This window comes from Boleophthalmus pectinirostris, unplaced genomic scaffold, assembly GCF_026225935.1.
Source record: "Boleophthalmus pectinirostris isolate CB_2022bp ecotype Guang Dong unplaced genomic scaffold, ASM2622593v1 HiC_scaffold_16, whole genome shotgun sequence".
NCBI classification, from domain to species: domain Eukaryota; kingdom Metazoa; phylum Chordata; class Actinopteri; order Gobiiformes; family Gobiidae; genus Boleophthalmus; species Boleophthalmus pectinirostris.
The window spans coordinates 16,875,416-16,898,035 of NW_026571095.1; the positions used below are offsets into that span (position 1 = coordinate 16,875,416).

Consider the following 22,620-nt stretch of genomic DNA (forward strand, 5'->3'; position numbering starts at 1 on the left):
ATTTGGTACAAAAATAGATGCAAGTGTTCATTAAAAACAGCCATGTTTTATGTTGTTTGAGTCTCTACAAGACAAAAATCTAGACAAAAAACAGTAAAAAAAAGATGTAACTGTCTCAGTCCTTGTGTCTCCTTGTTGTCTTTTTGCCCTTCAGAGAGGTAAAAGTTGCAAAGCTCCCTTTGATATGGAAGAGAGGGCAAAGTGACCGTATAATAAATCTACCTTTGAATTAAATAAAATAAAACATCTGGTTGTATTCTATTACCCACAATACAACCAGATACTATAATACCAGCTGATGGTCTCCATGGGACTTTTGTGTGGATTCTCCAATGTTACACTGTTAACTTAAATATATCTTACTTTTGTTCAATTATTATTATTATTATTTTATTGATAAGAAAGAATATTTTGAAATACATGCATTCTTACTGCCAGAATGTGCGTGTCTCCACATATCTGACCTGTAACTTGGCCTGATGGCATCACTGGTTTGTCTTCATGGAGATGAATGATTAATTCCTTCCAAAAGAAAAGTTACATAGTGCTTATAATTATTGAGACTCATTTTATTCAGGCAAGTAATATATTGTATACAGTACATTTCCAGTCTTCCTTCTTATACAATGCATTTTTATTTACGGTGGTGCACATTCATTAAAAAAAAAAAAAAAAAAGACAAATTTGTGTGTTTTGGAATGATATAGCATTTGAAAATGTACATGCCTTCCATTCAATCTCCTGGAGTTTTATTTAAGGATCTCAGCTCTCAGATAAATTAAACATCCAATTTGTCAGAGTGAGAGAGGATTCAGAGTTCAAAAGGAGAATCACTCTTCCCTTCACTGCTGCATATACACAGTCACACTGAACTCCAGCCAAGACAAGATAAAGAAGGGTTATGCAGTTCACAAGTCCTGTCAAGGGAGGACAGGAGCCTGAGTCAAGCCATTGTCTAAGCAAACATTTGGAGGACATATGTAAACGTGTTTAAGAACACAAATATTGTACACGCTAGGCTAAAACATGAAGTCACCTGCTTTGTGTGCCTCACCTGAACCAGTTCTGCAAGAGACTGATACTCAACAGACTAAAAGACTACAGGTTTTGCTACAGTAAGTCATTCACCACTAACAACAATAACTATGCTATTTTAATATTGGGGAAAAATGTTTTTCCATTGCATTAAACATTAGTGAAATATTTTGGCTTTTGTTATATTACTATATGATGTCCTAGTGGCATTATACAAATTGCATACATTATACAAAGATAAAACTGAACAAAAAAACTAAACCGGTACAATTATTAAATTTTTAATGAAATCATGATGATCGGTTGCAGATTGGCAGAGGGTTTTTAATCGACAGATGCACCAGACAGTCCTGTGTAAATAAAACTATTATGTTTGGACTTTGAAGGCATAGATTTGCTGTTTAAACTGAAGCCTAATCAAAATGATCTTGAACCATATTTATTTGATTTTATAGTTAAAAATATATAATATAATATATATAATAAAAATAGATAAATAAATAAATAAATATGATGAAATAGTAAAAGTAATAGAAGTTGTAATAATACAATTCTTTATAGCCCAGTGATTCTTATGTTATTGTTGAGTGCAAAAAAGATACAACCAATTTCTGTTTTCAAGATACAGTCATTTTATGAGGTTAGTTGCTTCTTAATCGCCTATAGTGCATGATTATTGTATTTTTTAAAAAGCTAATTGTTCAGTTATTGTTGGATGACCTTTAGAGAAACAGGACACACTGGAAATTGAACAATACAGGGCAACTCTATGAAGGGTGCAGGTGAAGGGGTGGCCAGGCTGGCATGACTTTTAACTAGCTGGTGCAGGTGCCACCTGATATTCTTAGTAAGTAACCTACATCATCACCGTATCTGGCAAACACATTGAATGCAAGAAATACAAGTTTTACAGATGCTAAAGAACTTGTACTTCAAGTGTGTGAAATGTCAGCCTACTTACACAAAATTCAGTTTCTTATATTATTAAAAATGTCTTGTGTAATGTCTATGTACGTACGTACGTACGTATGTATGTATGTATGTATGCTTTAAATAAAAAAAATAATAAAAAAAATAAATAAGGGATATAGTAATAAAATACATGGTTATTTGCTATGCTATGCAATTAGATTTGCCATGTGTGGGAAACTTTTTAAATTGAAGGTTGTAGCTTACCAAGGCTCACGTGGTCCAAATATCATGGTTATTATTTTTGAATGATTAGTTGAGGGTTTTCAAGTTTAAATTACTTTTACTGCAATGCCATCTAGTGTTGATAGTGGGACCTGTTATAGTTTCGATTGGTTACTCGATTAGCTATACCTACAATCTTGCAGAGCAGACCAGTCGATGCAGAGATATCGATTGACAGCCAGCAGGAAGTTCCCTGCATCATCAATAAACTTATGGGTAATCCGCCGTTATTACTGAGTAGTAAACAGTTTGTATGTGTGTGTATGTTATGTGCTCGCAGAATTTAGAAACAAACTTGACATAACTTCCGATTTCGTAAAATTCGTGCTTTCTTACTCAAACTTTACCTTAGCATAAATGCTACCGATTATTAATTGTTATTTACTGTGGTTTGCAAACACTTGATATTTTGATTTTTAATCTTCAGTATGACAATTTATGCAGAACATTATCTATTTGCCTCTTCCTAGAGCTCAAGGCGTGTATCCCGTGTTAACACAGCCCTTGCCTGTCCAGTGCCATGTCTTCCTCCTCAGCATCTGTGAGTTGTGGGGGCGATGGTGGGGATGCGGCCCGTGCATTGGAGCAGGTTGTCCTGGCCTCTGATCGCTACGCTAGACTCATCCTGGAACAGATGAACAAGATGCGGCTACGCCATGACTTCTGTGATGTGGGACTGAATGTGGGGGGTCAGGTATTTAGGGTACACAGACTTGTACTAGCTGCTAGTAGCCCATATTTCTCTGCACTTTTTTCTGGAGGGATGAGAGAGTCAGAAAAAGAAGAAGTCCGGATCCATGGAGTTGAGAGAGAAGTCTTTGAAATTTTATTGGACTTTATATACACAGGTAAAACCAAGTAGACTGTAGTTTTCACATGATTTGGGTTTGTGCTTATTAAATTGTTTGTGTGTTTCTCTTTTTTTTTTCTTTCATTTGCAGGATTGATAAACATAACTGTAGAAAATGTACAGGAGTTGATGGTGGCAGCAGACATGCTTCAGCTGACTGAAGTAGTTTCTATCTGTGGAGAGTTTCTGAAGAGTCACATGGACCCATCCAACTGTGTGGGAATTTTTCAGTTCTTGGAACAGATTTCCTGTATGGAGATGCTTGAATTCACAGAAAACTACGTTCATGTTCACTTTTTGGAAGTATGAACCACATTTTTTTACCCAATTCAAAATTAACTCTTGAATCTGCCAACAAAACAGACTGCTTAAAGAAGTTGGATTGTTGAATTGATTTATGGATTGTTGTATGCTTTTGTGCTTCATTTTAGGTGTGTACCACTGAAGATTTCAAGGGGCTGTTAAAGGATCAGTTAGTAAGGATACTCAGAAGTGAGGAGTTGAGAATAGAGGACGAGTATCAGGTTTTCACAGCAGCGATGGACTGGGTTCTTCGAGATCTGTCAAAGAGGAAAAAATACATTGTGGAGGTGTTAGAACCAGTACGGTTCCCATTACTCTCCCCAAAAAGACTTTTTAAATATATTGAAGGTAAAAAAAGAGATTTAGCATTCAAAAATAACAAATTAAAGCCAATGAAACTAAAAAAAACTTGTCTCTTTAAGATATAGCTGACTTTAGTCTACGCGTGGCACTGCAAACTCTGTTAAAGGAATACACTGAAGTACCAAAGTCTCCAAAAGAAAATAAAATGTATAGCCCCCTACAATCAGTCAAGATGAGACCTAGGAGAAAAGCTCGGAAATATCTCTATGCAATAGGTATGGTTTTCCTTTTTCTCTTTTCTCATAATACTTAGCCATTAATTAATACGTTTGTGACATGCTTTTATTTTAGGAGGATACACCAGACTGCAAGGTGGCCGCTGGAGTGACAGCAGGGCCTTGAGCTGTGTGGAGCGATTTGACACTTTTAACCAGTATTGGACCACTGTGTCGTCCATTCACCAGGCTCGCAGCGGGCTGGGGGTTGCTGTATTGGAAGGAATGATTTATGTGGTGGGAGGTAAGCCAATTAACATTTTACCAAATTCTTCTCTAATGAATCTCTAACATTTGTATGACAAATTATTTGTAATTGACAGGAGAGAAAGACTCAATGATATTCGACTGCACTGAAAGATATGACCCAGTCACCAAACAATGGGCTGCTGTGGCTTCTTTGAACTTTCCACGATGTGGAGTTGGCATTTGCCCATGCCATGGTGCTCTATATGCACTGGGTAAGGCCATCCACCTTATCTTTTTAAATAGCAGTAGCAGTACTGCTGCACAAGCCAAGTAAGCTTATATATATATATATATATATATATATATATATATATATATATATATATATATATATATATATATATATATATATATACACACACACATGTATACATATATATATATATATATATATATATTATTGTGTGTTTTTAGTTTTTCATATATTTCTTTATAAATGAAATTGTAGGAGGTTGGATTGGTTCAGAAATTGGAAAAACTATGGAACGTTATGACCCCGAGGAGAACAAGTGGGAGGTCATTGGTAATATGGCAGTTCCAAGATACTACTTTGGCTGTTGTGAGCTACAAGGTATCTTTTATTGACGATAATCCTCACAAGGCTCAGAATTGCTCAAGTACATTTATACTTATCATAACAAATAGATTAGATAGTCCGTCATTGCACTGGCGTAAGCACTGTTGTCTTTCAGGGTTTATATATGTGATTGGGGGAATCAGTGATGAAGGCACAGAGCTACGTTCGGCTGAGGTGTATGACCCCATAGCTCGTCGATGGACTGCCCTGCCAGTCATGGCCACTCGGCGAGCCTATGTAGGTGTAGCCTGCCTCAATAACTGCATTTACGCTGTGGGAGGATGGAATGAGGCACTTGGTGCCCTTGAGACTGTGGAAAAGTATTGTCCTGAAGAAGTAAGCAAAAGTTTATCATCATGTGTTCAAACTCATGATGTATTGTTTCTTATTTTACCTCTTACCATACCTTAACTTACCTCCCTACTTACCTACTTCTGTATACAGGAAAAATGGACAGAGGTGGCACCAATGTCAACAGCACGTGCAGGAGTATCAGTATCTGCAGTTAATGGATTTCTTTATGCTGTTGGAGGCCGAGCAGCAAGCAGAGACTTCTCTGCACCAGTGACTGTAGACTCAGTGGAGATTTACGACCCTCACCTGGACACCTGGACTGAAGTGGGCAACATGATCACAAGCCGCTGTGATGGTGGCCTGGCTATGTTATGACAATCAACCAAAAACTAGAGTGGTCTCAAAACTCCTTCAGACTGTATAGATGTGCACCTTAGACAGAGACAGAGTGTAAACCTACACCTTTGCTATGTATGTCTTTTCTAAACCTTTTACCATTCACTGAACCTGTTTATAATGCACATCTAAAAACTGTTTACATTATGTTTATACTTGAAACCATAAACCAGTTGTTTATTGAGGAAACACTAGACATGTATGTGTCATATCAATCTCATTTTGTACAGGTTTCCACTATAACTAGTTGTCTTTCTATTTCTATTTATTTATATTAATGTGATGACTTTTACATGAGAATGTAGCCTGATAGCACTTTGAATTGACGAGTTGTGTAAGCTTTTGTGCCTCATCATGTCATAAAAATACAGACTAGCATATATTTGCTATGAAGTTATATATACGGCAATTACTAAATATGCACTGCATGACTTTTCCTAAATGTTCCAGTTACCCAAAATATGCTAAGGTAGTCCTCACTAAGCCCACCTTAATATCTAGAAATTGGTCCAACAGGTTACACCAACAACACTGAAAGAAGGGTCAAATATAATGCTCAAATTTCCCTACGAAAACAATAAAATATACCTTAAAGGTTGTATAGAGGATTTTCCAAGGAACGAGAAATCCAGCGACTGTTTGTCCTTTTTCAAATGTTGCGCATGCGTGAAACCACCCCCCCTCCCCTACAGCTCCTACGTAGAAACGCCTTCTCCCGCCTCCTCACTACGCCAGAAACAGGTTTGTTTACAGCCAGTGCGCTGCACATGACTTGTAAACAACTAACTACAGTGTTGGTTAGGCAAGGCGGAGAAGTGAGGAGCGGGTGGAGCGGGTGTGCGGACATTTCGTTCGCGGACGAGAAGTGAGGAGCAGGGAGAAGAGCGGAGCAGGGAGAGAGGAGAGAGGAGAGAGGAGAGGGGAGCGGTGCGCGGAGATTACGTGCCCGTAGAAGTGAGGAGAAGGGGGAAGAGCGGAACGGGCAGCGGGGACAGGAGTAGGAAAGGGGAGCAGAGAAGGTTGCGCGGAGATTCAGTGCGAATGAACTAGCTACAACACGCAGCAGCAAGCGGACTCTTTCTTTGCCTTGAAAATTACGTTTTCAGACATAGGATATCGCTTTCGTGTCCTGAAAAACGTTTGACTAGCTCTTGGAAATAAAGTACGTTTTCATAATAAGCAGAAGTTACCTGTCCAGGAGTAATTTGGCGACCAATGCGTCAGTCTTTAGACCCTGCGTCTGCTTCAGTCGCGCCATCGCTGGAATGAATCTACAAGAATCACCTTAGTTTGGCTTCGCTGCTTTTCCCCTTGTCTTCTTCTTTCAGCGACCTCAAAAACGGACTTTCTTTTGCGGCTAACTGCTCCTGGATTCTTGTCTGCCATTGCAACAAACTTTGTGCTAACTGCGAGGAAGATATAGGTCAAAAAAAGCCGCTAAGAACTGTTGCGTTGGTGGAGTAAACAGCGTCTGTGCGTCTTGCGTCTGTGGACTGCGTGACAGGCGTACGTAAACCACGTACCGGCGGCGCGCAGGCAGGTCAGTTACGCTAGAAACGTAGGGAGTTTGATTGACAGCCTGTCAGCTAACAGATAACGAGGCAATGTCGTTATCTATTGGCAAATGTTTAGCTGGCCCCACCACGTCCAGAGTTGATGAATTTTTATTCTCTTTTTTTTGGTCATCATAATTACAAGGCTACTGCACCTCTATAATGCTATCATTGACAACTTGAAACAAAAAAAAAATCCTCCATACAACCTTTAAGTAAGGCATTAACATGTCCCATATCACAATTACTTCAGTAGACTACGAGCCTACAATTTCTTGAAAAACATACATTTTTACTCACCTGGGTCACCTCTCAGATCTGTAGCTGGTGGTGCCACCTGTGCTTCTTAGTAAGAGAAGTTTAATACCATACTGTGGAACATTCTAGGCAAAACAGTAACAATTGCATTGAGATGAGTAGGTGGCACACCACAACACTAGATCTGCACTTAAACTACAATTACAAATTATATTCAGCCACAATTTGTGTTGTTGCCAAGACATAGTTCAATAAGAGACCAACCAACCAATCATTTGCATGTTTTAAAATTGTTTATTGTTTTACCTTTTCAGAATATATATTTTTAAGTGCAAGTGTAGCCACAAGTGAGAAAGTAGCCACCAGTGTTAGGATGGTCCGCAGTGCTTTGAACCAGGCAGGGTATTCAGGCAGGAGGGTAAGGTCATAGTGCAGTGACAGACCAAGTCCCATGATAACAACCAAAGCTCCTTCTGCAATGTTGTCCCGGCAGAGTAATGCCATCCAGGCCAGAAGTGATGGCACCACACTATTTCCCAAGTTTTTCCAATCAGGTTGGGCAGGACTGCCTTCAGGAAGAGCAAAACCCCAGCGTGCACCTCCAAGAAATGACACAATGGATGCTCCATAAACCATCTGAGCATAAGCGACTTCAGGGTAGAAGGTACTTGTGGCTACCATTAAAACTGGGGCTGACATAAAGGGGATGAGCCCAGAGAAACCTAGATACAAGGCTGGTTTGGGACTTTGGAAAAGAGCTTTAAGACTGAAGCTGTTTTTTTCATGTTCTTGTGGATTTTCTCCTGTAGCCCTCTCATGACAGAGGCATGAAAACCTCCAGGTGATGGGTCTGGTGCTCAAAAAACTGCTTTTAGGGTTCCATCTGTGTGGTGATGAAGGGAGGTGAAAGAACACATGGGAGTTTGTGGAGAGTTTATGTGATCTGAATGTCTGCTTTTGTAAGTATCTCCATACCGTCACCTTAAATAGAAAAAAGGTATAATAACTATTAGAAAAAACTTAAATATAAATAAATGACAGTTGTTTTTTCTGGATACAACATCCTCACTCACCTTTGTAGTTATGCCTCTTGATGCAAATTTTAACATGTCAACCTGAAACAAAGACAGATAAATTATTTTTATTGTATATACTTTAAAACCTTATTAAAACCAAGTCAAACGACCAAGGCTAACTGGTTAGCTAACGGCTACGTCAATAAGGCTACATGATATGATGCAATATTATGTGCTCGTACAATAAAAGTCGTTGCGCCAGGTGCTTACAGTAGGACCTTTTTCATTCTAACAGTGAAGACTAAACCAGTAGAAAACCTTTATTACTTGTTTACAGAGTACTCCACCTCCAAAGGTCGTTCCGCTTGATGGCTGTCATTTATCGATGCTCCATTAAATGCCTGCTTGTTTTACTAGTTTTCTTGAACGAGTTGCGGTTCTGTTATCGATTGGTTTGGCGGGGATATGCTGAGTTATGTTCAAGAGAAAAATATAGTTTTACACATGCTGCCCAAAGAACGTTAGTCAGAATTATGTTACCAATAAAATAAGTCCTATAACAAGATTTGATATGCAGTGCAACCAAATGTGTTGCTTTAAGATGGGTCATTTGTATTTGTACATACGTTTGTTTAACAGTAACACGTTGCATAAGTAAGCTTCTTGTTGAATGCAGCTCTATTAAGGCTCAGAATCCCTCAGTGCCAGCGCCAGTGGTAAGCGCTCTGAAAACCCAAACAAACACTTCTAGTCGTCATATAAATTAGGTTGATGGTGGCGTGAAAGTATAACCTCGTTGCTGATGTCCGGAAATGTTCATAAGAAGCGATCCACCACAGATTCTCTGACTCCAAAGCAGGTATCGTGATGAAAGCCTGGAAAGTTAGCTTTAGCCTTTAGCAAGCTGATGAATGTGTGCTGCCGCTGCTAGGGTAGCCATTTTGAAACAGTATTGGTCCAACGAAGCCAGGTCTGTTTACCTCCACACCGTGGTCCCGACGACAATTTGAATTGTTTATTTGAAATTCTTTTGGTGTGTAAAATGCGTTTGTAGATTAATTTGGGGTAAATCGTTTCGTTTTTTGAACCAGCCAGCATGTTTAACTGTGGTTCTAAACTGGCTAAGTAACGCTAGCATTTTGCTATCAACGAAACGCTAACCCTGAAGGTAGACAAACATTTAAAGTTAGCAAGCAACACAACCACTGAATAATAAAGATACAAACAAGCTAACCATTGAACATACTATTGCTCAGATTGCATAATAGGACGTTTAATGTCTCAGTTTTATGTTACTGAACTATTCGTTGTTGTTAATTCCTTGTTAGCTACAAAAGAAACGTGCATGTGTGTACAATTTGCGATGTTCCTGTGATTTAATTATGCCTTAAACAGGGTTACTGTTACTTAGCGTTGTATGAGAAGGTCTGTTGTATGTACATTTTAAACATGTCGGACAGCGAAAACTGTTATTGTTAAATACTTAAGCTCGTAAATGTGACAGGCTCGTTGATGCTGAGCTGTTACATAATAGTTCATCCCACTGCAAAAAACAGAGACTTGGGCCTCAGTCTTAACCTTATATTGCTATTAAACGTGTTGTATAAATTCGCCTTGTTTTATTAAGACGCACTGTTGATAATTACTGTTACATCGTTATGTGATTTTTTTCCCCATTAGCAATGAACTAAGACAGTCACGTATGATTTTCACTTTACAGTCAAACCAGAAATTTTATAGAAAGCATTGTTAGAAAATGTTGTTCCCTTTAAGTTTATACATGTTTATGGTGGTACTTACAGTCCTTGCTGATTATTATTATTATTATTAATAATAATAATAATAATAATAATATATGTATTGCAATTTTCTCGCTTAAATATGTCACTTATTGTCTCTACTAATCTAAATAGGACTGATTAAAGATTAAGATATTATGTTATTTGTATATATGTATGAGGATATAACATGCAAAATAATATTTTCAATACCAAGTTAGTGCTCACCTTGTTTTAAGTCATGGGGAAAATTTAGACTATGGAGAATCACAGTTCTTTGCTCTATTAATGGGAAACACTGTTTGCATTATATTTATGTTTAATGTTGGTATACACAGACTAACCTTGGTCTTACTTTTGTCTTGTTTTGCAGATCTACTTTTTCCTGTGCAGATAATAAGAATTTAACACTTGGACATCACTCTACACCTGTTAAACCGTATTTAAGAGAAGGACCATCAAAAACATTGTATTGATTTAAACTGGACGCATGTTATCACTTGCTCAATACCTTTCCCTTCAAGAAAAAGAAAATCTTTCTCATCTGTTGAACCCATTTGAAATCGACTCAACACTTGTGCATGACACAGAACGAAGATTTTGGGCTTGTGGCATTGGTATATCTGGAATAACTGATCCACACAATTGATTGCTTTAAACAGGAAACTGAAGAAAATTTAATGGACTTAAAACAAATGTGAAAGTGATAAGCTTAAGTTTAACAGAATGAGTAGTTCAGCAATGTTTAGGTCTCACTAACAAAAATTGAAAATGTCAGAGATGTAACATAAGGTGTTTCTTCCTTCTTTGTCATGTGACACTGAATACTGATGCATTGTTTTTGTTACGCCAAGACAGTCATTTTACCAGTTAAATGAGGTGAGCATTGTTTTAGAGCCCTCCATTGCCTATTCAAGACTGTCTCTGAAATATTTTTTCTTTATATCTTTGGTTCGGTAAATCTTACAATGATTCGGTAATAGGTTTGTCACACCAGACAAATACTGGCACACAGTGTGGCAGGACAACACCTGTGTCAATCCTTTCATCTGGAGGAACTGCTAAGAACTGCTGTCCAAGTTCCACTGCATAGCATTTTCATACACTTAACAACTCCGCTCTTCCACGCTATCAGGACAAATCAATCTTTAGATCACCTCAAGTCTTGTCACCTCAAAGTCCACTTACATTTGACGATCGATATTGGGATAAATTAGAACAAATGGAAAATCTCCAGTGAAGAACGCACCTTATTCGGAAGTGTCAGCTGATGGGAATTTTGATTTAAGATTTTAACATTGGAGTATTACCTTGGACAAAGCTGGAGAGGAAATTTTTGGGTTGTGCTGCTACCAAACCCTAACGGCACCCACTACGCATCCAGTGCCAACCGGCCTGAGAAGCGAAGCCCAGCAGAAGGAGAGGAGGCAAAGGACTTCAGAGCTTTGCACTCTGGGGTAACTAATGACTATATATAGCTATTATTCCTATAACTTAGTCCGCATGTGGATTTTTTTGCTAGAATTGTGCAAATTGCAGAAAAGCAGACTATATCAGTTCATATTTAGTCATATTGCAATAATTTAAACATTTCAGTACATATAATATTGTTCTTTGTTGCTTCACAAGTTCACAATCACCTATCACAGATGCTGCTATGACTTGTGGTCTATAATTACTGTGTCAGTTACAATGCAGTGTCATCAGTTAGAAAATATGCTTGTAGCTGTGCCAGTATCCAGTAAATAATCCTCACTTTTTCATGTTTGGTCAGATCCTGGCCATGAGGTTTGATGCCTCGTTCCACTGACCGGAAACACTGGACCTAAATGGCGCAGCATGACTTTGTCCCTGCCTGGCTTAATTTCTCCACGCCCCAGCCCGCCAAGGTAATGGGTTTTCCTCGATAATTCACATCTCCATGCAAAATTTGCATTATTTTTCCTAATTTTGAGCCTGTAGCATGCAGCTATCAAGGTTAGCGCTGAGCTGAGTGTAATTTATTTAGTAATCCACTGCATGAAAATATTTGTTTATTGTTGAATGCGCTGTGATCGCAAAAATTAAGTTATTCAAACAAAACTGTTTAACTGATGTATTGAATCCTTGAATCCCTGTCTAGTCCCCTGCTGCAAACCTCGAGAAACAAAACGAGCCTCACCACAGAGATGGACGAACGTCTGTGAGCCGCCGCCGCCACAACTCTTCTGATGGCTTCTTCAACAACGGCTCCCTGCACGCTCCAACGGGCAATACAGGTACAACTTCTTTCTTCATTTAATTCAGAAACACTTGGTAGTCTAAGATTTGTTTCACTGATTGGCAACCTTCAGAGTAGGGCTGGGCTATATTAAGATCCAATAGTGATCTCTGTGATGATCTGCTGCTTTGATGATTCATGCATTCACCAACACCTATTATTGGATCTCAACAACTAAAACCTGCTTTTAACTGGAAACAAATAGTAGTTTGTTAGTTAGTAACTGTAGTTTAGTTCTCCAAAGTGTAAATTTGTTCTTTGTTGTACAACACTATTCTATACATTCATACACATCAGGCTGTTAAACATTTTACACAGAACAGATTACATTAGAAAATATTGATTGATTGAATTATTTCCTACTGATTGGTTTGAGCCCAGACAACTTGTTGTACAGGAGAAAACATATGTCTTAAATCTATGTACAAAAATATTGTATTAATTTAAACAATAAAAAAATATTGTATTTAAGTAGTAAGAGTAAAAAAACAGTAGACACATACACGCATTCAGCCAAAAACACAAAGATAATTGGCTGCTTTGATTGACTTTGCATTCTTCCAGTCCCATCCCAAACAGGAGCCATTCCTGATATTTCAGACCTTGATATTATTAACTATGGGCGACCTTGTATAATACAAAATAATAATCCAATAATTAAATGATATAAAGCTGCAATTATTTTCTTGTCCTAACCAAAATTGTATGGCATTAAGCAAAAATGCTTAATGCCATACAATTCTAAAGCTACAGGTGGCAGATGTCAGGCCTATGTTTTTGCTTCAGTAATTTTGCCTTGTTTAATTTTTCTTCTTTTTGTTCTTTAAAGGTGATGGGTGGCAGCAGCTTCTGAGGCATGACTCTGTGGATTCCGGGGTGGCCAAAGGGGGGCACGGGGGTCTTGTGGGGGGCTCCTGTTGGAAGGAGACCCCTAATTGGCATGGAGCCCCACGAGGAGCCCAGGATAGCCACCATCATCAGGGACGCCAACCCAAACGGGGAGCAGGTGAAAGGGACAGGCAGACGGGGCACAGGCAGCGCAATGGCAACTTCCACCCTCGCAAGGGCACCTCGTATCAGGACAAGTTTCCCAACGAGGAACGCAAAGACAACAAGGATGACAAGCTCAAGTTTGTGGAAGAGGATTTTGTAAGTCACATGAAATTATTAGAAAAAGGGATCATCTTACAAAATGGGTCATCCTACCACTCTTAAAATTTAGTTCATTTGTTCTAGTCCTGACTGTAATCCATTGGCTCCACCTGGAAGTCTGGAATTATAAAAACATGTTACATTTTTCAGAATAAGTGGTGTACTTGTTTGGCATATCTGTCAGAATAATAGTTCTATACAAATATACAATGCACTAAATATTTAAGGACTTTCACTGAGCTCGGAGTGGATCATTGATAGAAACTTCAATTCAACTGAAATGTGCATGTTTATAAGGGTATTTGTTTAAAATGTAAGCATCAGAAAAATGTGATAAGACTGTGAAATTACCCCCTAAGCTGCAGAAATATGCCTTTATACTTAATAAGTTTGTTAAGTTTTCAATTTTAATCATCCCCCTTTGCAGCAGATTAAATGTTTTGTTATTTTACTATGAAGTATTCAGATATATTCAGATCATATCTTTAAACTAACTTTCTGAATATTATGGTTAATTAGATTTTTAGTTTTTGGCCTCGCTATAATGTTTCTTCAGCAAAACACTTTTGTATTTTGGTTTGATATCATTTGTTGGTGACTAATCTTGGGGTGTGGTATTCTTATACCTACAGAATAGCTTTGACTTGTTTTCCCTATTTGGTTTTGATTTTAAAATCTAAAAGTTGTTCCAAATGCTAATTGGCTGCAAGATGTGTATGTAATCCCTCAACCATTCATGTGTGATTCATAGCAAAATATTGTAAAATACTGAAGTTTTTCTATTCTATGGGGTATTTGTTTTATTCTTTGTTCTTCCATGTTTTTGTAGCCTTCCCTCAACCCTGAAACAACTGGAAAGCCTGGGACTCAAACGCGAGCAGTACCGCCACATGCTGGAGTCTGGGGTAAGTATAATGAAATGAAAAAAAAAAAAGCATCTTGTCAATGTTGGATAATGGCTATGGTATGAATTCCAGAAAACCCCCCAAGTGGAAAACAGATGGTTTCCAAGATGCTGGTTATCAAGAAGGTTTCCAAGGAGGACCCCAGCACTGCCTTTTCTGCAGGCTTTGCCACTGCTGGGACCCTGCCCAACGGCAGCAAGGCCCCCATCGCTGGCTCCAGTGTCTACAAGAACCTGGTCCCAAAGCCCGCCATGGCCCCCACCAAAGTAAGACCCCAATGCATTCACAAAATATTCATCCAGACAGTGAAGAATGTCTTGAGTTGCGCAGGTTCCCACAGTGGAGTAAGTCTGTATGCGTCCCCACAGAGCACCCAGTGGAAAGCTGGAGGAAGAGAGATCACAAAGTCTGGCCTTCACGTGCCAGGCCGAGATTCTGTATTCACCAGCCCCGTCTCTGCAGCCAAACCCAGCACCCCCAACAGTGCCCCGCAACACAACGCCCCAAAAGAAGTGAGCACCTATCACACTTCAATTGAGGTTAAATGTGTTCTTAAACACAGTATTGAGTGTGATTACAGAAATACAATCAGTATAATCTTAGTTGTGTGAATAGCCAAACAATGCACTGTACATAACACAAGCTTATAAAAATGTCATAATTGTTTTGTACAGCAGCAGCACCCTTCCAGCACCACACCTCCCATAGACATCGCTCCATCGAGGCTGAAGCTGATGCGCCGTGGTCCTGATCGCAAAAGTGAGTTCCTGCGAGCTCTCAAAGACGAGGGCACTGGAGAGCTGACCACGAGCAGCAGCCCAGGAACATCAGGAGAGGTTAGTACTTTTATTAGATACTTTTATTTATAATAGTTTATCTGAGACCATATTTTATATTGAATTACTAGACAAATGGACTTGTCCACCAAAATTATTTGTGTTTATTTGACAGGGAGAGAGCAGCACCCCAGAGCCTAAAGCCTACAGTGAGGAGGTCCATGAGAATGGTCTGTCCTACTCTCTGAGTGATTCAGACACTGAACATTTGTCCAGTTCCCTGGAAGCGGAGCACAGGTACCTCACTGCACATGGTTAGATGTTTATCAACATGACAGTAAGCATCACTGAGGTAAATGTGTCACTGATGTTTACAGGTTGCTGAAAGCTATGGGTTGGCAGGAATATCCAGAGAATGATGACAACTTCCTGCCTCTGACTGAGGATGAGCTGAAAGAGTTCCAGACAAAAACTGAACAGGTGAGTGGAAAGAGTGGAGGCACATATTAATATAATCTTACATATTTATATTTAAAGATTATAGCTAATTTGGGTTATTTCCATCTTTAGTCCTTCATCAGGTTGATGAGGTTACCTATGTCTATTTTATTTTTTCTTAGTTGAAGAAAAATGGCATTCAGCGGAATGGGGTTCTTCCAAGGGCACGGGGTGTGACCCTCCACTTCACCCCCTGGAGGAGTGTCGCGGAGGCGCATGTGGAAGAAGGGTCCGAGTCCGATACCAGTAGCAGCAGCCAGACCTCCGACGATGATGACTGCATCAAATCCTAACGTGGCTTTATGGAACAAAACTTGGCAGCCAACAGCATCTCAACATGCAATGCCCACTTCCTCTCATCTTTGTTTTTAGAGCACCATTTGAATTTCTTTTGATTTTTGTTGTTCTTGCACAAGGGAAAACCAATCATATCCCAGTGAAGGGGGGAGATTCCTGCTCTGCCAGATGTCACTTTCCCTGCATTACCTCCTTCACTGCAGCCCTGCCCTAAGGCCCCTCCCCTTCCTTCTTTACTTCCTGCTTTTGAACTGAAGTGTTTGTCAAGAAAAGAAGGGCAATGAATGCACACGTGATTCTGCTTTAAACAGACTAACTCATTTCATTGATGATGCTGATGACACATTAATGATATTAATAAATTGGTTCCCGAAAAGCTGTTTCAGTATGACTCTGGCTCCTGTGGTGTTTGGTTTTTATTTGGTTCTACAGAAAGGGTATGCTTGTTTTTTTTTTAATTTTTACAGTGTTACAACAAAGCTGATGCTGGTGGCAGGTTATGGCACGAATGCTAATTTACATCTGTAGTCCCTGAGCAGGTTGGTTTAAATACTTGAAATGTTAAATGTATATTTTTAATAGACATTAGATCATCTGAACATTCTAAAATCAACATACTATACCATTCAGCCATGCAAACATGGCTGAACAAAGTGTTGCTGTGCAAGTTAGAATATATTCTAATTACATTTGCATGTATGCCATACCAAGAGACAGACTTCCTCCAGGTGAGGACATGGAAGTCTGATAGTGTACCAGGCAAATATGCTAAGTGCAGTTTTACATTTGGGGACGCTCACTATGATCCGGAAGATGTTTTTCAGAGCTCAGACTAATCCCGTCTGGAACAGCAGCACAAAGAATTTTGCTAAGCAAGCAGTTTGGTTATCGAAGTTAAACTAATAGATTTGATTCCTTTCTGAAGTCATTACAGCTTGGATGTACAGCAAAATGAGATTCCCTTCTATTTTTTCAAAGGCTTCAGTCAATTCAAACTTACAGCCACTTTGAAAGTGCAAAAAAAGGGTAATCAAATGAAACACCAAGAGGGTCAATTGTCCAGTTTCACTAGAGCACCAAGGGGAAAGAAAAAAGTGAAGCAATAGTTAAAAATCCAAATAAACCCCTTTACAGTCCACAAATGTGTTTCTTGCAAAGGAATATATCTGACATCAGAGGGAAATTGATACTAGCCAAACAATTTCTCTTGAAAATATTTTTATGCTAAATTAAATGCATTTCATACAGTGTTATTGTTGGAAAAAGTTGAGATTTATGTTCCAGAACCCCGTGCTACAACATGAGACTCAGGACTTTAAATGATATAAAAAGTATTAAGTTTATTTATTCAAGGCAATGCAGAAATATGAACACATTTACAAATGTCAAAGACGTGCAAAAAAAGATGAATTCAGGTTGGTATGGCAACGTGGAAAGAGCACAGTCACTTACTGAAAAAGATAATGTGATTTGAGCAACGCAATTAAAACTATGCAGTTTAAAGATGCAGACCACATTTGTTTCATCTCACCTCTCCACCTCCATGCCATTACTATGTCCGTTTGTGTGACCATTTGGGTGGACTTCATTGGTCTCCGCTTCATCTTGTTTCACCTTCTTCACCTCCTTCACTGGACTCTCCTCTGGTTTCCTCTGAAAGACACAGCTTTGTCACATTCAATTTCATTCAAGCTTTTCATTCCTTTTTGTCTTACCTTTTTCCTCACTAAATGTGAGATGTCAGTTGCTGTGGTCTGTTCACTTGGTGTGCCATTAGCCTATGGGACAAAGCAATTATAGAACATTCCAAAAACTATTCAAAAACCTACATCAACAAATCACCTTTGTGGAGGTAAGCTTGTCACCAGTTTCAGGAGCAGCATTTCCATCCTGGTAAAAATTTTGATATTACAGTAACAAAACCCACTTTCCTTTAAACGTAATAACTCACCAATACACCCTTGACTGCTTCTGCATCTGTAGTGGCAGTTTTCTGACCCTCTGTAGCGTCTTCTATCTTCTCTTGGATTTCAGGCAGCAGAGCTTTAAGCTCGTCCATTTCCTTTCGCTCTTCTTGAAGAGCATCGGGGCCCTCAGCTTTGTCCATCAATTCCTGTAGTTTCTCTGCAGAAAGCCGCATGTTGAAATTAAATATGATAGACCTGAGTTATTGTAACAGTCCGCTTACCCAGTCTGCTCTTAATGACTGAGATGGAGCTGTTGAGTTCATCAATGGCCTGTTTGTACTGGCAGTTTAGGCTATAGGTTAGTCCCAGCTGGTAATGAGTCTCAGCCAGAAGACGGCTATCTGACTCCAGGTGCTTTAGCTGCAGTTTCAGACACTCTTGGAAATCTTCAATTGCCTGTGTGTAATTTCCTACAAACATATGCAGACAGCATATTAGACACGGATAAATCCCGTCAACTGTGTTTTAAATTAGGAAAATTACCTGATTCAGCAGAGACCTCTCCTAGTTTTAGATGAGTTTGGGCAGCCATGAGCTGATCCTCTTTGGTCTCTTTTCTAATTAGATTAAAAAAGTTTATTCAAGTAAATTTTCCCAGTGAAGTAGTTCTTAAATTGACAAACCTTTTGTAGATGACTTTAGCCACTTCTAACATCTCCCAAGCCAGCTGCAGATTCCCAACTTCTTCATCATCACTTCCCTAACAAGTGGATTACAAAAGTTATCCTTATTTCCTTTTTAAAAAATAAAACACATGCACAGATTAAGCACATCTCAGTACCTTCTCAGCAGTGTCCTCGCCATCAGCCTTCTCATCACCTTCAGTTTCTTCAGCCTCTTCATCGCCCTCCATTTCCTCATCAGCATTTGCTTCTAAACAAAATTTTTAAAAAGTGCAACCAGTTAATTTTTAATGGGAGTCCATCAGCTGCTGGTCTCCATAGAGATGTTATCACTTTGCCTAAAATCGGGTTGAGGCATTTTAAAGCGATAGAATACCAGTAAATTAAGTACAACACTGAAGTATTTAATTCCATATTTTTGAAAATTTCAGGCCAAGCACTGGCATCAAGCAAGTGGCAGACCCTATACCAGAGCATTTAGTGTGTTTAAAATACAGACTTAAAAAAAAAAAAAAAAAAAAAAAAAAAAAAAAAAAAAAAAGCATAGCCTCACCTTCCTCTGCTTCTTCATTTTCAGTTTCTGCTGCTACATTCTCCTTGTTCTCATCACTCTCAGTTGTTTTTTCCTCAGTCTCATCTTTCTCTTTGGAGTCTTTGCTGGAGTCATCCTTAATGGAAGATGAAGTTTTGTCTTGTTCAGCTTTCTCTTCAGTAGCAACAATTTGAGCATCTGGTTTCTCTGCTGAAGTCTCATTTTCCTTTTCTGTGGCACAATCTTTGGTAATTTCTGAAGTGTTATCGGTTTTCTCTTTGGCATCATCTGCTTTTTCTGTTGTAGATTCAGCTTTTTTGCCATCTGCATCTTTTTCTGTAGCCTCTTCCTTCTTCTCTGCCATGGCATCATAGACCTGAACCCGCAACTCATCTCTGGTCTTTTCTACAATTACAAAAATACGTTTTTAAATTACTAATGAAATACAAGAAAGTGGAAAAAAAAGTTTTAGCATATTTATGCAGTGAAACAGTTAAACACTAGAGTTGGGTATTGTCAAGCACATTATGATACAATATGAATCCTGATATTAATTATCCCAAAGGGTTTTAGATTTTAAATCATAAACAACAAAAGCCATTGGAATTCTATGCCCAAAAACAAAGACAACTTTAAGTCACAACATTTCTTTTATAAAAGTAAACTAATCACCCACTGGTTACATTGAAAGAGTTTACCATCTAGATTTTCAGTGCTTTCCATTTCCACATTGGAGTCTTTAAGTTTTTCCTCCTCTTCCTCCTCTGGAACTCCTTGCAAAGCATTACCAAGGACTGAATTCTCCATCCTAAAACACCAAATCAAGGCATTAATTATGCTGAAAAGAAAATCCATTAAAATCCAGCGTAGTAATAAAATTATATACTTGCCGTGCCAAATCCAGGAGCGCTTTACCACACCAGAACAAAGCCTCACCGCACTCATCTGCTGTGTCACCATATTTCTTGGCCCTTAAAAAAAATTTAAAAAATTAAAATGAGACCTTAATTAACGTTACTTATTTTAGTAAGCAATAGGTCCAAATAATGACATTCAGTCTCTTTTCATAGAGCTTGTACTTGAATCCTACACACTAAAAAGGGGCTGTGAGGTCAAACCCATTTGCAAAGGTCCAAATGTCTAAATTGACTCACAGCATGCCACAGGCCTCCTGAAGCGTGTTCACCGCCTCCACGACTTGCCCCATTACCAAGTGCTTCTTGCCCTGGCCAATTAACTTGTTTGCCTCTTCCATGTTACCAGCCAAACTGAAAGCTAAAACAGGATTATTGATTGTTATTCAATCTTATCTGAAAATGATATGGTACTTTATCACAAGTTCAAGACGGCACTTACTTGAATAAAATGAAAAGCGATGCTGCGATGAGCCTGCGTCCTCCTCGGCTGCTCAGGAGAAATGCTTTGTTTCACGAGTTTGGCGCGAAATATTCATACGTTTCAGAGACACTTCCGGTTCCGTTGTCCAGCGCGGGAGAGTCGTTAAAGGGACAGCTGTGTATATTTTATTGCTTATTTATATTAGTAAAACTTCTAAACTTAGCATTTTAGAAGTAATTAAAAAGTAAAGAATAAAAACACGTAAAGACATAGTACATTTTAAGATATTCTTGTTTAAATTAAAGGTACACTAAGGAACATTACTGGAGGAGGTCTGCAGTCTGCTTGTTTCTGTGGAGATGTTTTTGCTTTTCCAGGAATGTTCCAAACAGTATCAGTTACCTGTCTAGCATGTATTTGATTTTGTGTGGTTTTATTGCTTTATTTATTTATTGCTCTATTGCTTACCTAAGTCTTTCACGTGTGAATAGCAATCATGTCCTGCTGTGAATGATCAGCATATGGCACAGCACAGGACCCCCTGAGCTCCTCCTGACAGAGGATTCTTCAGAAAGACAAGTCTGGGCTTGGAAACCAATCATCTTTGATATTCAGGTATATATATAGGCACAGGATTCTCTCCCCTGCTATCTGATTTTACTGTCGGCCTATGAGCCTACAATTTGAGGAAACAGGTGCAAATACAATCTTTTGAATCGTACTTCAGACATGTTTCTGTATTCATGCTTTAATTATGAGGTTATTGTGTGACAGTGACACGGAGCCTGCATGGGGCCATTTGATCAGCGGCCGTCTGCTGAGCCTCTGAGGGCATTATTTGTGTCTTCTCTTATCGGGCCCTTGATGGGATGGTTGCCCAGGAGACGCAGGGACATTGCTATAGCGACTGCTCAGAGATGAGACAAGAGGTGGAAGCAAATTAGTCCTACACAAAATATTGTTCAGGTCAGACTCTATTGGGACACAAATATGCATTTTATTTATCAAAAACAACTGTTGTTTTTTTATTGGCTGTTTATAGTCGACACGCAACTGTCCAACAGTTTCATTTCACCTTTCTGTTCTGCTTTGTTGGTTTTTAGATTTCATATCATTTATTAAAATCTAAAGAAAACTGCAAACAATGGCACATAATAGACTATCAAAACCATTTTTCTCTTCTCTTACCCTTTAGTGTCTCATCTATAATCCAGTAGCCTGTGTTTTAGTTAACACTTCAAACTGGTTACAAACATATAATATGAAAGCAACAGGCAGAAATTGACAACTGAAACAAGATAAATCTATTTAGGGGCATCAATAGAAACTAGAAACTCTCCAAGATCATGTACATATCATGACAGACATGACAGAAATTAACTGGAAACACCTTTTACATGTCATTTTATGGTGTAAGACTCACTCTGAGTCACAGAATGCACACTGTGAGAAGGAAGTAAGCACAAAAATGCAATTAAACTGTGGCTGTCAAAGCCAGACCTGTTGTTTAAACTTCCTTGAAAGAATAGACATATCAGAGTGGCTGAATTTAGGCTTACTTGAAAAATGTCCAAATAGTCCCCACAGTGGAGTGTCATAGGTCTCCTCTTAAGACCCACTTTAATCCTCTGATTTTTAACACCACAGGAGTTGTATTTATTTATATTTTTATTACGCATTCTTTTTTAAAATTTTACTGGTTTTCTAAAATATGCTATACAAATAAAATGGATTACTGGGTCTATTTAAATAACACAAATGAGTATGAATTTCAATGTCTGTCAGAACAAATTAACGTATTATTATTATTATTATTAATTTTATTCAAGTATGGTCAGTTGAAACTCAAACTTTTCATCAAGGGCCACGAGTAAAAAGATGAAACAGGGCCGATTGAGGGCTTTGACTGGTGGGTAATACAGTGAATATTTCTTTGCATTTCTAACAGGTTAGGATGAGCCACCAGACCTTTTATTTACACATAGATCCTCAATAGGACACACTAAGTATTTGATATTGTTTTTTTCAAGGTAGGTTTTCTGTCACACATTCTATATTTATTAGTCAATTTATTTGTTATAGCTTCAAGATTAGATTAGTCCTTGTTCTTTATTGGGAAGTGGGGTTAGAGAAGCCTGTAAAACATTAGCCAAATGATTTTGTACATCCTTGTTCTGTGACACGATGTGGT

The 22,620-nt window shown here is 38.6% G+C and overlaps 4 protein-coding genes and 1 long non-coding RNA gene across 16 annotated transcripts; 3 read left to right on the forward strand and 2 right to left on the reverse strand.

Annotated features, from left to right (window-relative positions):
* The first annotated feature begins 2,371 nt into the window (after nucleotides 1-2,371).
* On the forward strand, nucleotides 2,372-5,798 carry ipp (intracisternal A particle-promoted polypeptide). Of its 3 annotated transcripts, XM_055151789.1 has the most exons (10): nucleotides 2,372-2,445; nucleotides 2,700-3,077; nucleotides 3,171-3,382; nucleotides 3,511-3,730; nucleotides 3,805-3,960; nucleotides 4,037-4,204; nucleotides 4,284-4,421; nucleotides 4,658-4,780; nucleotides 4,902-5,122; nucleotides 5,231-5,798. In XM_055151789.1, exons 2-10 carry the CDS (start codon nucleotides 2,750-2,752, stop codon nucleotides 5,453-5,455), a joined length of 1,791 nt encoding a protein of 596 aa, XP_055007764.1. In that variant the 5' UTR covers nucleotides 2,372-2,445; nucleotides 2,700-2,749; the 3' UTR covers nucleotides 5,456-5,798. The 3 variants fall into 3 exon arrangements, with proteins under 3 accessions (XP_055007764.1, XP_020795156.1, XP_055007765.1); XM_020939497.2 differs by lacking the exon at nucleotides 2,372-2,445 and having other exon boundaries at nucleotides 2,464-3,077; XM_055151790.1 differs by lacking the exons at nucleotides 2,372-2,445; nucleotides 4,658-4,780 and having other exon boundaries at nucleotides 2,464-3,077.
* Nucleotides 5,799-7,561: 1,763 nt separating this feature from the next.
* On the reverse strand, nucleotides 7,562-8,766 carry LOC110173483 (transmembrane protein 69-like). 5 transcript variants are annotated; one of them, XM_020939499.2, is made up of 3 exons: nucleotides 8,651-8,766; nucleotides 8,361-8,402; nucleotides 7,562-8,268 (listed from the first exon to the last, which is right to left on the reverse strand). In XM_020939499.2, the coding sequence occupies exons 2-3, from the start codon at nucleotides 8,394-8,396 to the stop codon at nucleotides 7,582-7,584; spliced, it is 723 nt and encodes a 240-aa protein (XP_020795158.1). In that variant the 5' UTR covers nucleotides 8,397-8,402; nucleotides 8,651-8,766; the 3' UTR covers nucleotides 7,562-7,581. The 5 variants fall into 5 exon arrangements, with proteins under 5 accessions (XP_020795158.1, XP_020795157.1, XP_055007781.1 ...); XM_020939498.2 differs by having other exon boundaries at nucleotides 8,631-8,743; XM_055151806.1 differs by having other exon boundaries at nucleotides 8,622-8,697.
* Nucleotides 8,767-8,960: 194 nt separating this feature from the next.
* On the forward strand, nucleotides 8,961-16,360 carry gpbp1l1 (GC-rich promoter binding protein 1-like 1). 6 transcript variants are annotated; one of them, XM_020939487.2, is made up of 12 exons: nucleotides 8,961-9,162; nucleotides 10,455-11,538; nucleotides 11,856-11,970; nucleotides 12,204-12,339; nucleotides 13,171-13,490; nucleotides 14,323-14,398; nucleotides 14,471-14,664; nucleotides 14,767-14,937; nucleotides 15,073-15,234; nucleotides 15,350-15,471; nucleotides 15,552-15,654; nucleotides 15,795-16,360. In XM_020939487.2, exons 3-12 carry the CDS (start codon nucleotides 11,911-11,913, stop codon nucleotides 15,963-15,965), a joined length of 1,515 nt encoding a protein of 504 aa, XP_020795146.1. In that variant the 5' UTR covers nucleotides 8,961-9,162; nucleotides 10,455-11,538; nucleotides 11,856-11,910; the 3' UTR covers nucleotides 15,966-16,360. The 6 variants fall into 6 exon arrangements, with proteins under 6 accessions (XP_020795146.1, XP_055007773.1, XP_020795147.1 ...); XM_055151798.1 differs by having other exon boundaries at nucleotides 15,076-15,234; XM_020939488.2 differs by having other exon boundaries at nucleotides 14,767-14,910.
* Nucleotides 16,361-16,373: 13 nt separating this feature from the next.
* On the forward strand, nucleotides 16,374-21,637 carry LOC129408360 (uncharacterized). The gene is made up of 3 exons (XR_008631911.1): nucleotides 16,374-16,508; nucleotides 20,921-21,044; nucleotides 21,204-21,637. It is a non-coding gene; the product is annotated as an uncharacterized LOC129408360 (long non-coding RNA).
* LOC110173533 (histone-binding protein N1/N2-like) lies at nucleotides 17,290-20,578 on the reverse strand. The gene is made up of 14 exons (XM_020939558.2): nucleotides 20,448-20,578; nucleotides 20,246-20,366; nucleotides 19,982-20,062; nucleotides 19,790-19,899; nucleotides 19,113-19,496; nucleotides 18,718-18,809; nucleotides 18,560-18,636; nucleotides 18,420-18,493; nucleotides 18,158-18,346; nucleotides 17,921-18,093; nucleotides 17,812-17,859; nucleotides 17,685-17,747; nucleotides 17,501-17,622; nucleotides 17,290-17,420 (listed from the first exon to the last, which is right to left on the reverse strand). Exons 2-14 carry the CDS (start codon nucleotides 20,344-20,346, stop codon nucleotides 17,414-17,416), a joined length of 1,521 nt encoding a protein of 506 aa, XP_020795217.2. The 5' UTR covers nucleotides 20,347-20,366; nucleotides 20,448-20,578; the 3' UTR covers nucleotides 17,290-17,413.
* Nucleotides 21,638-22,620: the final 983 nt, after the last annotated feature.

What these genes read in the sequence shown, in the direction of transcription:
- LOC110173533 (XM_020939558.2), bottom strand. Translation starts at nt 20,346, where the DNA reads ATGGAAGAGGCAAACAAGTTAATTGGCCAGGGCAAGAAGCACTTGGTA. An exon ending in AGAGGTCTCTGCTGAATCAG is followed by an intron (nt 18,347 to 18,419) that starts GTAATTTTCCTA and finishes ATATGTTTGTAG; the next exon opens with GAAATTACACACAGGCAATT. An exon ending in AAGCAGTCAAGGGTGTATTG is followed by an intron (nt 17,860 to 17,920) that starts GTGAGTTATTAC and finishes AATTTTTACCAG; the next exon opens with GATGGAAATGCTGCTCCTGA.
- ipp (XM_055151789.1), top strand. Translation starts at nt 2,750, where the DNA reads ATGTCTTCCTCCTCAGCATCTGTGAGTTGTGGGGGCGATGGTGGGGAT. An exon ending in ATTGGACTTTATATACACAG is followed by an intron (nt 3,078 to 3,170) that starts GTAAAACCAAGT and finishes TTTCATTTGCAG; the next exon opens with GATTGATAAACATAACTGTA. An exon ending in TGGTGCTCTATATGCACTGG is followed by an intron (nt 4,422 to 4,657) that starts GTAAGGCCATCC and finishes ATGAAATTGTAG; the next exon opens with GAGGTTGGATTGGTTCAGAA.
- gpbp1l1 (XM_020939487.2), top strand. Translation starts at nt 11,911, where the DNA reads ATGGCGCAGCATGACTTTGTCCCTGCCTGGCTTAATTTCTCCACGCCC. An exon ending in AGTTTGTGGAAGAGGATTTT is followed by an intron (nt 13,491 to 14,322) that starts GTAAGTCACATG and finishes ATGTTTTTGTAG; the next exon opens with CCTTCCCTCAACCCTGAAAC. An exon ending in TCCCTGGAAGCGGAGCACAG is followed by an intron (nt 15,472 to 15,551) that starts GTACCTCACTGC and finishes TGATGTTTACAG; the next exon opens with GTTGCTGAAAGCTATGGGTT.
- LOC110173483 (XM_020939499.2), bottom strand. Translation starts at nt 8,396, where the DNA reads ATGTTAAAATTTGCATCAAGAGGCATAACTACAAAG. An exon ending in CAAGAGGCATAACTACAAAG is followed by an intron (nt 8,269 to 8,360) that starts GTGAGTGAGGAT and finishes TTTCTATTTAAG; the next exon opens with GTGACGGTATGGAGATACTT.